We start from the raw sequence: 16,781 nt of genomic DNA on the forward strand, positions 1-16,781 counted from the left end.
GCTGTTTGGAGAGCAATCATATTCAGCAAAGGGCAGGTGGGGGAGGGAATTCTCAGTTTTACAGGTTTGGAGAGAAAGCCCAGGAATGTCTTTAAACTTTCAATTCATACAGCACCATTCCTTGGATAATCTGACCAGAGCTATTGCAGTTGCGAAGTGGAAATATCCAGCTGGGACTTCAATACCAGCCTCATGTCTCTTCACCATTGAGTGCTGTCACTGCTGACTTATTGGTATTGTTTTCTCTCTGTCGACTTTATTAGACTTTGTATAAATTTTTCCTTTAAAGATAGATGGATGTCGGTGAAGCCTTGTGCAATACGTGCCCAAATCTTGCTTGCTTAATGTGAACTTCATTAAATGCTCTCCTACCAGGCAGTGATGTCAAGATCAGCAGTTGTTATGCTGTCCTTTGTGTGTGGTGGTTGGCAGTAGGGCTTCCATTAATACTGATGACATAAGTCCTTTTCTCTGTGTGCATTATTTAGGAACTGAGAAGCCCTTTCCTCACCTCCAAATGCTGTACTAACTAGCAGAGCTGAATTGTTTTACCCTTTTGTTGTCAGTATATGATAAAGACTGATGGTGACCTGCAGATTTCACAAGGAAGATGTAACTCCTGTGTATGCTTGTAGAATCCTTTCAGAAGAGCTTAAGAGACAATCATGTGTCAGAGATGTTCCAAGTATCTTGCTTCTCATCTGTATTAGTAGTTGACAACAAAGATGTTCCTTATGCCCCAAGAATTCCTGAGGGAGCGAAACATTTGAAAACTCTTGGTGGGTTGGATTCCTAGAGCTTGTTTTTAAAAGTGAAGAGCAATGTGTCAGGAGGAAGTAGATCCACTGTAACATTGCTGGTAAAGCTGTGTTGCTTCCAGGGCCCAGGTTAGGATCTGTGTGAGGCTGCACACATTAGGACCCAGCTTTGGTAGCTCAGGAGAGCACTGTTCCTGTGGAAGATGGCCATGCCAGCAGAGGAACAGTGAGGCACTGGCACCAGCAGTGCGTTTGGCACTGGAAGGACCTTTTGCTGAGCTTGCAGCACGCTGCAATTCTTTCATGAATCCATTTGATACCAAAAATAGCTACTAGCTTCTTCAGAGACCAAGTATATCATGGTATGGGGGTACTGTGATTGCGAAGCACTCCCAATAGGGAGCAGGATATAGCTCCATAGAGTAAAGTCAGACTAAGCTACTAGAGATGAATCTAGGAAAGAAATGAGCACTTCCAATATAAATATAATTTGGCTGGCAGAGCTGCTTCTCCCTAACCCTAATCCTGGTGCCTGCAGTTGGAGCTGCAATGTGATCGTATCCCTTGCTGATTTTGCTGAGACAGTGGTAATGTGTGCTTGGCTGAAGTCACATGGGCGACTGTTCAAACATTTGATCAAGGATCTTTAAAAGAAAATAGAAAGTAAGTAAATGGCAAGGCGGCAAGAAAGGCTCATGCCCTATCTTAAAACAGTAGTACAAGCCCGATCTGTTGTCATTGAACCTCCATTGCAAATGAAGTGAACTCAGGACTGGCTCTAGTCAGCAGGCAGAACTGGGGCCATTGCCCAGCAGCCCACTGAGGGAGATCAGGCTGCTCCTTGGATGTCAGGGCCTTGGGAGGCCATAGGAGTTCTGGTTGTTGCTGAGAAAGGGATTGAGCATGTTGGAGCAACTATGAAGTGAGAGAGCAACTGCCTGCGGCAGCGTTAGTTGCTCTCTTTCTTCTGCTCCTTTTCCTACCTGACAGAAAAACTTGACATTAAATCTCTGTCCCAGCTTTGGGCTTGACGTGGCCACAAGAACATTCCTCTGTAGTAGATAAGTTCCATTTTTCTCATACTGCTAGGAAACCCTGAGCCAACTTGTAGTAAGTATACCTTCTGGTTGCATTGCCAATGCAGGAACTGAATGGGGAATGGGAAGTTCTTCCTCACTGTTGCTCTTGATGTGCCTATCTTTGGATTAGCAGCAGAAAGCAGCTTCTCTTGTAGGATCATTTTTATGCTGCAGGAAAAGCCGTTATGGCCATCTGTTGAGGAAAATGAGCAGTTTGCAATATGTTACATCTGTAAATGGATAAAATCTTCCAAACATTACGTGTGTTTATATACATATTTCAGTACAATTGAGTATAACTAAGGAACACAACTTGCTGCTTCATTTCTCTGTGGTTGGTAACCAGTGTGATTTTGCAAGGTAGATAGTGAGTAATTGTCAGTTCAAATGTGGTTTATGTATGTGTTGTTCCAAATTTTCTTAACTATTTAAACAATTATTTTGGCTCAAATGTGTTCTGAAAGCTCTCAGCTGGGTTTATTTGATAGCAGAATTGTAACTGCTACACCTCGGAGTGCTGGGATTATTTGATTTTGTTCCAGGCTTATCTTTCTCTGAAGTATAGTGGAATATCAATTCAACTTCAATTATTAACTGTATTGCAAGGCTTTAGAGTTCTTGTTAAGACAAACATTGTTTTATATTCCCTTTAATACCTAATTGGGAGAACTGATTAAAAAAAAAAAGCAGCAAACACATATCCCCAGAGTGAGTAAACTTCTTTCCTGTGTTTCATTTGATATATCAACTAGTACAAGCAGCAAACTAAAATGGCAAAGTTAAGAAAACTGTGGTGGCTTTCAGTGATAAGTAGTCAAGTATGTATTACATGCTAGTAGCTTTGAAGTCATTGATTAGAGAGATTCAATTACAGTTTTGTGATTTGCTATGCTTCCATGTCACATATTCACAAACCACACATAGTTTGCATATAATAGGTTATTTTTTATTTTTTTTGTGGTTAAACTCCTCAGTATGGTGTTTGAAGTATTTCAATGGTCACAGCCTTTTCCATGTATCAGTGCCCAGTCCCTGTGCTCACAGCTACCCATGCTTCAGGTAACGACTGACAGTGACCCAATAGCCAAACCAGTAGGCAAATAGTTTACTTATTTGACAGAATGAATTTTACTGGAGCTTCATGTTATTCAGTCCTGCTCATGGAGTCATGTATAAGACAGTCTGAACTTCACTGGCATTTCTGTCCTTTGCCTTTTAAATACATTTTTTAACTTTTATAGTTGTGAGAAAGGGCTGTAGAACATCAGTTCTAATAGCTTTGCAAATGAAAGTGAAATCAAGAAAGAATCCACTGTAATGTTTTTTGAGATAAAATATGCCAGTTTCGTGATTTGGAAGAGGAACACGGGGACTGTTTAATGTTTTTTCTTGGCAGTATTGAGTTGTAAGTGAAGGATTTGGACAGGCATATTTAAGGAAACAAAACTGTGGATAAGAGGATGACTGTGAGGCTAGCTGTTACAGTGTGGCAGTAGACAGATGAGTCAGTCTGTTTTCTTTCTGGCTTCTACACTGTTCCCAGTAAAATATACTCTGTTATTCTATTAAGACATCATGCTGTCTTAAAAAGTGTCGTTTTGTAAACAGTACAAAATACGCACCCTCCATAAAAAAACCTGATGAGTTAGTCTTGCTGCGGGAGAGGCAGATTCCCTGGGACAGGTACAAATTCAGCGAATGTAAATAAAGCAGACTTTGGTTAATTCTGTGAAAAATATCTGCCACTTGTCCAGTGAAAGGCATCACTAGTGTTTTCCACTAGCAGAGGACCCTCTTGTTTGCCTTTATCCCCAAGGAAGTTATTTTGAGCTTTTATCTGTTCAGTCTCACATCTTTTGTATTAATGAGTTCTAGATTTTTCTTCTGCATATTACAGCGTTGTAAGCAGGAAGACAGCGGGAATTTTGAGAAGCAAGCAGTGACTGATGGCATTAGCCACATATTAAAGGAGAAACAGGGAATTTCAGAATTGCACTTCTAGCAGAGGGTAATAGAATATATGTGTATTTTAGCTGCTGACTCTTACAGGTGCTTTGCATTGCGTCGAGTCTGACTTCAATGAGGACTACTCAAAACACCCAGAATTGAGCACATTCAGGCATCTCCCAGTGCTCCACTTATCGCAGCATTTTCCCCCTCCCTTAACTGAAATGCAGTTATTTGTATCGGTGCAGTACGCTGTTGTACAGTGTTCTGTCATGCATTAGATGTCTCAATTTCTTTCCACTGACTTTCCCTTATCCCCTTATAATTGAACCAGCTGGTTCTATGGTAATGAGTCCTTTTGAACTGTCAGTGCATGTATATTTCCATTTACACTGCTGGCACTGTGTTCTGAACCTTCTTCCCTTCTGTCCAAATGAATTACTTACATTATCAGATCTATCTCATTGTTCACAATAGCGCTGCTGTGGATTCTCCAGATTCTCCTTGCTTACTGGGTTTATTGCTCATTTTGCAAAGGGCTCTTTCAAACTTTGGTAGGTGTAACTTTAAATAATTCTCATTAAATGTTGTATGACTCAGAGAATCATATGGAAGGAGGAAAAATCATATTTTTAATCGCACAACCTATCCTGTGGAGGGGTCTAGCTAACCTATTGACTTCTCATTATACAGTAATTTATATTAAAATTAATTTTGACAGCTGGCATTTTGTCTGTATTAGCTGTGATCATTTAAACTTCTGTAGCAATTTATAACATAGTTGATGTTGACCAGAATAATTTTTTAATACTGACAGGAGGAGAATCTTGTGGGGTCATTAGAGGTATGGCTGATAATCAGGAGTCTGTGAGCATGGTCAAAGATAAATAGTTGAATGACCATGTTTTAAGATAGTACTGATTGTTCATGAGAAGTAAGTTTCCATAGATGCACAGATAAAGGCCATGAGGCAATGGTCACACCTGCAACAAGGGTTAGATATAAAGAAAAAAATAGTTCCTAGTGAGATGTGACAGGGGTTACAAAAAACCCTATGCTATGAAAATGCTACAGTGAAAAAAATGTTGCTTTACAGAGGAAACGGAAGGCAATGAACATCGGTTTCTGTGGGTCCAAATCATTGATATATGTTTGCAATAAATATAGGTCTCTCCTATCACTCTGGGCTCTTCTTTATCTTCAGTCCTGGGCCAGCCAGGTATCTTAGCAAGTTCCTGATTAAGCACATGCAATATTAATTTAATCAACTTGCTGAATCAGGACCTCCTGATGAACTCCCATCTTTCCTCATTTGCACAAAGCTTATTTGCTAACCCCGCCGCTGAGTGAGAGGGAATGGGTTTGCTTTCCACAAGCAAGGCAGCCTTGTTGCCAGCAACTGATAGAGTAATTCAGTGAGACTGGGAATTCCCAATCACGTAAAGTTTCTTAAAGAAAAATAATCATTTATCTCATTTAGTATCATGCCTCGGAGGGGTCCATGGCCTACATTCTGCTAGAGTTGAACAGGTAACTAAACAGAAGAGCCTTTTAAAACTTTTCTTCCTCAACACCAAACATAATTTCATCCTTTTCTGTAAATCTTGCTCTTACTGTATTTTGTGTAACTCGGTCTCACATCATCATGGGAGATAGGATAGAAGCACACAAAATCTTCAAAGCCTGAGAAAAGCACATTTGAAGCCAATGAATAAGTTTAGTGGCATATGGGTCAGGCCCCAAGAGGTGGTTCTGAAGTACTTGAACCCTCTGTGCCTGATGATTGTTTCTCATTACTATGTTGCCAAACAATAAAATACACTGAGAGAAGACAGGATGGCTTGGAGCACTATATTACTCAGCTGCCTACTTTATTGAAATGAATGGGTTATTTTCTCGCTGACTTCTGTGGATCTCAGATGAGATCTTATAAAAAGTTTAGTGTACATTCAAAATGGCATTTTATTTAATCAGATTCTTCTTGTCACTTAAAGCTAGTGATTTCACCTAAAAATGAAAATACCTACTTAGATTTTGATTTTGCCAGAGTTGTAACATAAATCAAGAATCTAAAGGAAACAATTTTCCTAGTGCTACAAAGATCATATTACTTAATGTGGAAAAATGCTTTTCCATCTCTTTTAAACTGTGGTGCACTAACTGTTTTCCAGCAGAAGCTGGTAGTCTGAGTTTTATGAATTTTAAGCTACTAACTATAGACTTGGTTTTCATATTTACTTTTATTAGAGTGTAAACCCTGGAAGATCCACAAATTGTAGGTTCAAAGCTTTCTGTCTAGGGAGTTCAGCTGTTCCTGTGTTTTGAACACTAAATGTGTCTCCTGTATATAATTTATAAGTATAAATAAGAAGGGTGCAGCTAGTGCTACAACATCCAGTGCTTTTAGGTCTTGCTGTCTTTTGGAGGAGCTTATTCACAGCTCATATTCCATGTAACTCTACCATTAGTGTTTCCCACTTCATGCTCGTTCCGTAATCATCATTTACCTTTTCAGGGGCAGGGTCTGGCTGTTTGCTTTTGCAGAAGCAGACAGATGCTATTGGCACATTTTCTGTTCACGACCAGGGTGCCAGTAAAACAAATGATTCAGACATAGCCCTCAACGTACAGTGATGGGAAACCTGCAACCCCTAAATCCATTTGTGTGGACTTTGATTTGGAGTACAGGTTTCTAAATAAGGAGTCTTGTTTCCAAATGCAGAGCACACAATCTCAGTGTCTTTCTCATTCCCTACTCATTTCTTACTTGAAGTGAAGGTGAGGGTCAGTGTGCATGTTTCCCTGATTCTTCACAAAGTGCTGTAGAGAAGAAATCTCTTTGTACTTCACCCAGACAACTTGCAGAAAAGCTTTTGGGGATTGTGTGTGTGGAATAGTGAAACAACAGGGCTGATTTGATTGTGTCCTACTTACTCACAAAGGAGTAGAGGTTGGAAAGGACCTCTGCCATCATCTATTCTAAACACCTGCTCAAAGCAGGTTGCTCAGGACCACGTCCAGACAAGTTTTGGGTGTCTCCAAGGATGGAGACTCCACAAGCTCCCTGAGCAGCTTGTTCCAGTGTTGAGCTAAACTTAAAGTAAAAAGTTACCTTTAATCAGAATTTTCATTGTTTCAGTTTGTGCCAATTGCCTCATCACTGGGCACTGCTGAGAAGAATTTGGCTTCATGTTGTTTATTTCCCACCCTCCGTAAGGAATTTATACACATCGATAAGATCCCTCTGAGCCACGAATCTCTTAAAAATGTCACAGTACGTTATTTTCTACTAAATGAGCTCAAAGTATGCCAGGTGTAGAATATTTTTGGGAGAGTGGAACTGTCTTCCAAGGTCCTCACTTTTTCTTTGTAATCCATAGGGCACACGGTATAATCAAGGTCTTTTATGCCTGTTGTTGTTTTTGTTGTTAACATAGTACATATTTTGACTTCAGCACAGTGTACTTTAAGTTTTTTTCCAGCTGGTACTGCCTTCTTCCTTGTTTCACCATGGAGAGGTGAAACCATAAGGCTTGGTCTTGTCTTCTCATTCTGTGCAGTCTAGCACTGGCTAATGAGTTTGTGTGGGAAGTGTGTAATGATGCACTGTTTTCCTCTTTTCCAAAGGAACGGAAAGAGAATGTCTGCAGCAATGAACAGGGAATTTCAGCAGTAGGTGATTTATTACTTAGTTCGCTTACTTCCATATCTGCACTATCGCTTTCCTCTCACAGATACAGCTCTTAAACAGTGAATATTAAAGTCATGTGGGTATTGAAGGAACAATATGGTTCTAATGATGTGAAAAAGGAAGAGTGTGTAGGAAAGAAAAATGAACAATTTATTCTTTCATCAATAAATACGTACTTAATTGACAAAAAACTTCTTACACAATCTAACTTGTCTATGTTTACGTAAAATAATACTTTTTTTAGCCACTTTCAGGAGGCTCAAAATCTATTTTCCAGGCCCCCAGCTTCCTGGTAACATGACATCAGTACAACAACAGCTCAAGCTGGTGATTATATTAAAAGAAGAATATAATGAGACAAAAGAGTAAGACTGGCTTGATCTTTTCCATTGATAAATTTAGAACTTGTAAAAGCTGAAGTAATAGTTGTAGTGATAAAAAGAAATATAATTTTATACTTACCCGCTGTTCCAAAAAACCAGTGTATAATTATTGTGGGAGGAAGAAAAATACATCTCTCCCCCTCACTCTGCTACTTTTTCCCCTTCTCTTTAGTGTTGAAATCATCCGGTTTAATTAAATCACCAGCCTATTTCTGCACAAAAGATGACATTTCATTAATGATATAAGATGTGCATGAGACAGAATTAACCCAATTTTCAAATGGATTTCAATTTATAAAGGGCAACATGTAAAAATGTCTTGTAAATGTGTGGGATGAGCTTGTTGAGCAGCTTTTGGAAGGAGATGGGATTATAAAATGATGAATAATTAGGCAATAGTCTCTCCCCCCACCTCAATTTCTAACAGCCCTTTTTGTAATCCAAGCTGATGGAAACTTAGGTACCTGACATATATCAGGGATATATTAGAAACAGAATGAAAAAACAGACTTGTGACGATTGCTAGCAAGTTACATATAAATATATGTAATTCTCTCTGTAATTTTTAGCTAAATAGCAGACTTCAGTGGCTTTGTCACAGTTACCACCACCTCAATCTGTTCTCTTTTTGGAAAAAAAGCAACAAAAAGAAGAAAATCAGTCTCCCAAACATTGTTTTGAATCGTCACTTCTGGTAGCATTTTTTCCAGACACCTCTTGTCATGCTTAGTCAAGGTATCAGATGGCGGGTCCCTCTTGCGTGTGGATCATTGCTTCTCAAATTATGATTTTATCAGAGTAGTTCTGGTTAGGCTAGAGCCCTGTTCCCCCTGCTCATCCTTACTTTCAAGTTAGGACTGTGATCTTGCCATCAGTGATGTGAATTGACCCAGCACAAAATGTTGTTTTCTATCCTGTAAAAGATTTTGAGAGTTGAGAGGTGCTGGTCTATTTGCAGTGTCAGGAGTCTTGGCTAAAAATGTGTGAGAAACTAAACTAGTGTATAGGAATACATCATGTAGAAATTGCATATCTTCTTTGGGCTTTATAACATAGCCTATATCATTACCTTTCTGTATTTTATTTAGTTTTCCTTTTTTCTCCTGGTCATGTTTCTTTCTTAGCGGTAAATCCAAGGGAACATATTTTAGGTGGCAGCGTTTACAGGTAACTGGGAAGGGCTGAAGGAGGCTGTTTTGATCTTAAGATGTTGGGCACTATGGTTATGGTATGGCTCACATTTCAAGATGCCTCTTTTACTGTAAGGAAATGAGTCTCCAGAGCCTGAGCTAGAGAGAGTGGTTAGAGTCCATCCACACCCTACATCAAACCCAGTGGACTGGGGTTTTCACAGCAAACCAGTGGTTATACAGTAAGTTGCTGTATAGATTTGAAGAATTGTAAATTGTGAACAAGCTTTTCTCTCCTCTGCAAGGAGAGCAGATCATCTGCCTTATCATTCAGACTTACATACCTGAAGTTTATCTGTCTGTATTAAAGGTTCACACCACATTGCCAAATCTTCTTACTCTGAATTCAAAAATAACTCTCCGGTTTTCCCTTTATAATTCACAGGGGGACTGAATATTCTGAAGATGTGATTTTTGAGGGTTTTGTTTTTATTTTTAACTTCTCAGAGTTGGGGAAAGAAAACTTCACTTTCCAAATTGCCAAAATTTAACTTTTATCAAAACAATTCTCAAAAGTCATTAAACTCTGAGAATGGGGTGTTGTGGAAGTGACAGTGAAGAGGTTTGAAACAGACTGCAGAAAAATCTGTTGATAATCTGGTAAGAGAAATCTGCCCTCTAAAAGTGTGAAATTACTTTTTTGAAGCTCTTATGTATGGCGTAAAGGGGGTGAAGGCACTAATCCTTGTATTAGGAGAGAAATTTAAAGTGTTCCCATATTCTTTATTGCGGCCAAAAATGATCATTTAGTGATTTTTGCTAAGTTCTGTGTTTAAAAACAGTTTTTTGTTACTTCTGTTGACAGCAAAGGCTTGAGTTTCGAGATTGGTAGTGTTTGTAATGAAGTAATGGCCAGAGGTTCCCACTATTCCAGCCTTCTGTGTTCGTGGAACTGTGATTCCTGACCCAAAAGAGCAGACGCTGTATGACAACAAGATTTGCCAGCATAAATGTCCTGCCCTTCTGCTTTAGCCATCAATCTTGACTACTTGCTTAGGTTTGGAGGGAGATAATCTTCTGCAGTAAGCGTGGAAATAGAGAGTGAAATGTATCTTGGAATTTAAGGTTGACATGAAGGGGGCCTTCTACGGCATTTACACACAAAGTTTGTGTAGGATGAAGTGCATGCTTTTTAGATGGAGTATGGAGAAATACAAGCAAATTGAAGGAGTGCTGAACAAATTTATTTTAGCCTTGTTAATAGAATAAGGTGTTATCAGGAGAAATTCTGAATTACTGTTTTGTCTGTCCTTTGGCCTGGGGAAATCTGGCTCTGTTAGCAGGAACAGAGCTGGAAGTCAAGGTCACAGTTCAGCCCCAGAGTTCAGGGGCATGGTGGAAAGTTTCATTCTGAAGTTGACTAATTTCTAAACACACAAGATGATGTCTTTCTTTTTTCCATAGGTACTCCTTTGATTTTGTTTTTTCCCCTCTTGCTCTGGATCTCATTCACAGTTATGGGGTCCCATTGCCTCGTAGAACATCGCATTGGCTTCTGCATGGAAGCAAGGACCGTACTGTGCATGCACTGTTCTTAATGGACCTTTTCTCTCTTTCAGAAAAAGGAATGCAGAAAATGAGCAACATCTATGAATCAGCAGCCAACACGCTGGGAATTTTTAACAGCCCATGCCTGACTAAAGTGGAGCTGCGAGTTGCATGCAAAGGCATATCAGACAGGGATGCCCTCTCAAAACCAGATCCTTGTGTCATCCTTAAAATGCAGTCGCATGGCCAGTGGTTTGAGGTGAGTGTTAAATAAAATAAAAAATATTCTTCTGATGCTTCAGAACGGCATAGAGAAATGGAGGCAAAATTCAAATAGCAAGAACAATAAAAAGCAGCAGCAATTTGAAGCCTGTGGTATAATCTTGTAAGAGCGAAGAGAGATTTTTCCATTAACTCTAATACACTTTGAATCAGACTCTTAATGATACTTTGAACTTATCTTTGTAGTCTAGATTAAAAATGAAGATGATTAAAGAATGAAGCATCATAAAACTTTTCCCTTTAGGCCCTTGTTCCATAAAAGCTATAAAATAAGAGTGAAAATGATAGTGACCATCATGCTTTCCAATCTAAAGAGAAGAAATGCTGTGGAGGAAAAGAGTATTTATTACTCCTCTCTGGAGTAATAATGGAGGAATTTGGTGACAGAGTAGTTTGATTTGCAAATTTTGAGCATTACAGTTGGATTTGCAGTTAAAGTTAGTAACTTAAACTAATGAATTTGCCTTATAAATTTGTGTTATATTGCAGATTGCATGTTTGATTTAAATCTCACTTCATGTCATTGTACCTAATCTTTTAAAAGATTAGCATAAAAGAAAGCATTTGATTGATAAATGGAAACAGGATATCTTAGAGACATGCAAATTGTAAATAAAGAACATTAGAATGCAATATTTAAAATTCAATCTTGGTGGTTATTTTACCTAAAAGTTACACTTGACTATTTGTGGTTAATCAAGCTAAAAGGTGAGTTTTAATGGAAAGTATGGATGAGAAAATTTGGAATGTATTAAATCCAGTTCTTGTTTTGAGTGAGAATTCATCCCTTTCTTTTCAACAGTTTTAACATTCAGAATAAGATTGTGTTATCTATCAGAAGATAAAAATAGTAATAGCTATGAGCATATGCAAAAAGCAAAATCCTGAACTGACGAGTGTTTTAATTTAGCATTTTCAGCCTAGTCTGTCAGATTTTGTGAGTTTTGTTCCAGTTATTCCAATAGTCCGTAGTTTTGACCTACAGACCTCTGAAATTTTTCCAGTGTAGGGTTGGCACCAGCACAGTAAATTTAAGGTTTTTTGGTGTCAGTCTTCGTCTTTTCGTAGTTCACTGTTGCAGAACCATTAGATAGGTTCCTGGTAGAAAACCAGTCTATGAGTAGAAATACAGCTCTCATGATTTTCCTAGTGCTACAAAATCAGTGTCTTCATGTAATTGAAATTTAAGATGATATAATAGCCTTTAAAAAGGTAATTCTAGTGGAAAGGAGCACTTAGCTGCACTGTATGTAATCACTCAAACAGTATAAATTAACTAAGCAATGGATTAAAGGTCAAAATAAGTGAAATGGCCCTGTTTGAAAAGGACAGACTGCAATCTTTCGGGCCATTTCAGTTCTCTGAGTAACTCTGCATTTCACGCAGTATGTCTGTGGCTGGTTATGAGCAGGGTAAGTATCTTTAAGTAATATATTCTTACGTTGCAGTGGATTTTCCCTGTATTTGATGTGGTTTTTAATTTGGAAAGTGATTGTCTGAACAGAGTAATTCTTGCAGAACAGATCTGTTCACTGATACGATTCTCATCTTACGTCAGTTGTTCCTACTGTCTAATGAAAGTCCAGGGTATTCATTTTAGTATGAACAAAAAGTTTTTATTAGTTCATTTTCCTATCAGTGCTGCAAAGCTAATACAGGTCTGATATGCTAAACCTTTACCTATTCTAGCCCACACATTCTCAACAGACATTTTAATTAAGTTCCAATTGCTCAGCTAAATTGAGCCGAGTCACTCAGGTATAGCTGAAGACATAATTTGGCTGGAAGAATCTTCTGCTGATGACAATCAATGATCCAGCAATACCTGAGACAGCCAACAGACTAATAATAATTTAAAAAAATTAGTTACCAGTGAAGTGAGTATACTCAACATAGAAATCACTAAACAACAACCCAAAAAGGAGTGGAAAGTTTTGCATCTATGGATTTAGTGACTTCATGAACTTTTCTTGAATTTCCATATATCTTAAACCTTTTATAGGTTGGATCTCTCCAAACAGCCTGTAGCAAAATCCAGTATGACTGATGCATGCATACTGATCGCATGTTCTGGTTGTGTGGAGGTTTTATGAACAGGCAGCAGCTGGGTTGAAGGTGTCTGACATACAGGTTTGTAGCCTGTATATGGCTGTGCTCTTGTAAACAGGTGCTGTTGAAAGTTACGGAAGGTACAGAGGACTGACTGCACAGCCCGTACTGGGCAAGATGCAGCTGAAGCTGGTGGGCTTAAGTTGATGGGATAGCATTGTGCATGCTATTAGAGAGACTAGGATGTGATGGATGCACTCTACAGATGCAGACTGTCCCTGAAAGTGAGACATCTGTGCATATGTGTCTCTGGGAAGAAACATATGTGTCTCTTTTGTCTGTCTGATAAGACATGTCAGCCTGTTGCCTGAGGAGAATATTTTTTTTTCAGTTCTGCTGTACTGTGTGTGCATATGTGTTTGTTTAAATTATGCACCCACACATATAAATATAGAATGAAAATATCCATGTTGTTGGGTAGGTGCTGTTTCCAGAGATTGGAAATTGCACATTTGTGATTTTTTTTTTTTTCAAATGTGGTTGTTTTTCTGGTTTGTTTATTTGGTTATTTTTTCAGTCACAGAGTGGGGAAGATTAGAAGGGACCTCTAGAGGTCATCTGATCCAACCCCACTGCTCAAGCAGGGATGCTTAGAGCCAGTTGCCCAGGACTGTGTCAGATGGTTTTTGAATATATCTAAGGAGAGGGACTCTACAACCTCCCTGTGTAACCTGTGCCAGTGCTTGGTCACCCTCACAGTAAAAAAGGGTTTCCTGATGTTCACAGGGAGCCTCCTGTGCTTCAGCTGGTGCCCGTTGCCTCTGGTCCTGGAGCTGGCCACCACTGAAAAGGAGCCTGGCTCTGCCTTCTTTGCTCCCTCCCTTCAGGTATTTGTATTCATTGATAAGATCCCCCCTGAGTGCTCCATGTTTGGCCTCACCCATCCTGAGTCAAGGAGAAGGATCACTTCCCTTGATCTTCTAACAATATTTTGTCTTATGCAGCCAAGGATACCATTTGCCTTTGCCACAGGGGCACATTGCTGGTTCATGTTCAACTTGGTGTCCACTGGGACCCCTATGTTCTTTTCTGCAAAGCTGTGTTCCAGCTGGTTGTGACCCTCAGCATGTACGGGTGCATAGGGTTATTCCCCTGCCAGGGTAGGGCTTCACACTTCCCTCTGAACTTCATCAGGTTCCTGTGGCTCATTCCTCCAGCCTGTCAGGGTCCCTGTGGATGGCAGCACTCCAGCATATCAGCCTCTCGGTCTAGTTTGGGTGTCATCTGCAAACTTGCTGAGAGTACCATCTGGCCCATCATCCCAATCATTAATGAAGATGTGAAACAGGACTGGATTCTGTATTGATCCCTGTGATACGCTGGTAGTCACTGGCCTCCAACTAGAGTTTGCACTGCTGATCACCAGCCTCTGAGCTCAGCCATTCAGACAGTTTTCAGTCCACCTTACTGCCTGCTCATCTGGCCCACATATCAGCAGCTTGCCTATGAGGATCTTATGGGAAACTGTGTCAAAGTCCTTACTGAAGTCCAGGTAGATGATATCCACTGCTCTCCTCCCCTCATCTACCAGACCAATCACTTCATCATTGAAGTTTATCAAGTTGATCAAGCATGACTGCCTTGGTAAAGCCACGTTGACTACTCCTGATGATTTTCTAGACCTTAATGTGCCTGGAAATGGTTTCCAGGATTCTTTCCAGGAATCAAGGTGAGGTTACCGTGCCTGTAATACCCTGGGTCAGTTCCCAGGGTCATTTGAGGATGCCCACATTACTCCTCAGATGTGAAACCATTAGGAAAAACAGCAGGACATGGACAAGTACTCAAAGAAGTCTGTGTTGTCCTCAATTCTGGTCCTGATATGCTTTCTGTGTTTCTCTTCCTGTCTGGGTAGATGTTTCCCTATAAACAAACCTGCATGCACATGTGTACAAATGTGCACATATACCTCCCCTCCCACATTTCCCTGTGTATGGATGTTGATGCTGTCTGAAAAGCACTATCTCTGCCAATCTAGAAGTAAAACGATATATTGTGTCTCCCAGGAAAATCAGCAGTTTACTTTTTCTCTCACATGAAGTTTGTATTTTTAGCCTGAGATGACAGGGTGTGATATAGCAGAATTTAAGATTATGCTATCCATAGCATAGGGCATATGCTATCCATATGTGCTAAAAGACAATTTGCTGATCCAGAGCTGAATTTTAGCTCTTCTGGCTGTAGTTTTAGGCAGGTACACTTACAGGGTGGCCAAATGTTGTACTACTTAAACTGTTAAAGATAATAATTTGATGACAGGTTTTCCATATTGATTTGAATGTGTTCAGGGGGTTTAATTACTGAGCTAAGTTTCAGCTGGTGAATGGCTGACTGGGGTAGTGGAATCAGGCAAAGGCAAAAAAATCAACATGATGATAAATTCCTTTGCTCCAATTATTATTTTACCCACCTGCAGTGTGAATATCCTTGTGTAATAAATGTTAATTGCATATAACACTGCAGTCTTCAGCTGAGGTGTGCTAGCACTGAAATTCTCATTAACTTCTTATTCCTAAGAACGTAGCTTGGGCCTGTTCACAGGTTGTTATCTGCACATGGCAAATATACATACTATTTTTAAAGTTGAGTTAAGTTGCTGAGCTGTGTCCAGTCATACAAGATTCCATGGGATCAGGAGGTGTGATATAGCCCATTGAAGCCAGATGGAACATCTGTAGGAAAAGAAGAGTTTAGGAAGACAGAAGCCATGTTTGGAAATGAAGACGGGCCTCCTATAGCTGCATTCTTACAGGTTTCTGCAGCAGGATATTAAGTCTGTGCTAGTTTGTGGATTTGAAAAGCCAGAGTTTTTGCTTTTTCCCCTAAGTTTTTATTAAACTCGAAGTAACTGCAGAGCAAATAAAGCAGCACCCAGAGACAACACACCGTTGCTAAAATTCATGTTGATGGAATTGAGTGGGTGGTGTTTTTTTTTTTTTTTTGAATACTTTGTTGATGGAAATAGGTTTTTGACATTAAAATGTTGACTGAGGTCACAGATTTGGTGAAACTTAGTGAGTCTTGATAAAAATGTTGAGCAAACCCATAACTTTTAATTTCAATGTTTTCAAGATAAAAGGAATTCATTTGTCACTTAGCATGACATTTGATTTCAAGGATGAGCTTGGCATGTTTAAAAATACAAAACTGAGTTTTCCTTTTTTCTTTTTCATTGAACACTAACCCTGCAGATCCACACAGACCTTCATGCAAATAGACAGTAGAGACCAGTTAGCTTGGAAATGCATTGAACTAATTAATGTGTAGAATACTGGTGGAGCCTATTAATCAGGCTACCTAGAAATCAAACTATAGGAAGGACACAGTCTTGCTCTTCGTTTCTATTTGCTTTTCCTCTTAGGCCTGCTCTCTCTTTTGCTTAATTTCTGAATTAATTCCAGCATCCTTCTTAACCTGCCTCCTCACAAGCCTCAGCTCCCCATTTCCAATCCCAGCACCTGCTGCCTTGTTTTCCTCCTCTGCATATTGGAGGGTGGAGGAGATCCCCTGCCCCTCCCTAGCATGGGGGAAGCATCTGAAGAGAGGACCTTGAGGCAGACTTCAGCCACTTGTTTCCATAGATACCCAAAAGTCTCTCTCATGTTATCCATCTGTGGCTGTTACAGCCCACTGCAGAAGCCAACAAGCCATGAAATAGGGGAGTCTGTGGGTTGACATGTTCCATGACTCTACCAAACTGTTCCAAAATAACTACAAAAGCACTGTGAAGAGGGGGAAAAAATTACATATATAAATAAACCCTAAGAGATACATCTTTTTTCAGTTTATGTAGATGAACAGAGTAATAGATGAAGCATTTGGGTGGAACTGAAAGTTTAATGATCAGAAGCAAG

The 16,781-nt window shown here is 39.6% G+C and overlaps 1 protein-coding gene across 1 annotated transcript in view; it reads left to right on the forward strand.

The window, feature by feature from the left end:
- The window catches only part of CPNE4 (copine IV), a 235,656-nt gene that overhangs the window by 34,105 nt on the left and 184,770 nt on the right, over nucleotides 1-16,781 (forward strand). Inside the window, exon 2 of the mRNA XM_014937914.1 lies at nucleotides 10,608-10,795. Coding sequence (XP_014793400.1) covers nucleotides 10,616-10,795 — 180 coding nt within the window. The 5' untranslated portion in view covers nucleotides 10,608-10,615. The remainder of the gene's footprint in view (nucleotides 1-10,607; nucleotides 10,796-16,781) is intronic.

The sequence above is a fragment of the Calidris pugnax genome, unplaced genomic scaffold, assembly GCF_001431845.1.
Source record: "Calidris pugnax isolate Ruff unplaced genomic scaffold, ASM143184v1 scaffold11, whole genome shotgun sequence".
NCBI classification, from domain to species: domain Eukaryota; kingdom Metazoa; phylum Chordata; class Aves; order Charadriiformes; family Scolopacidae; genus Calidris; species Calidris pugnax.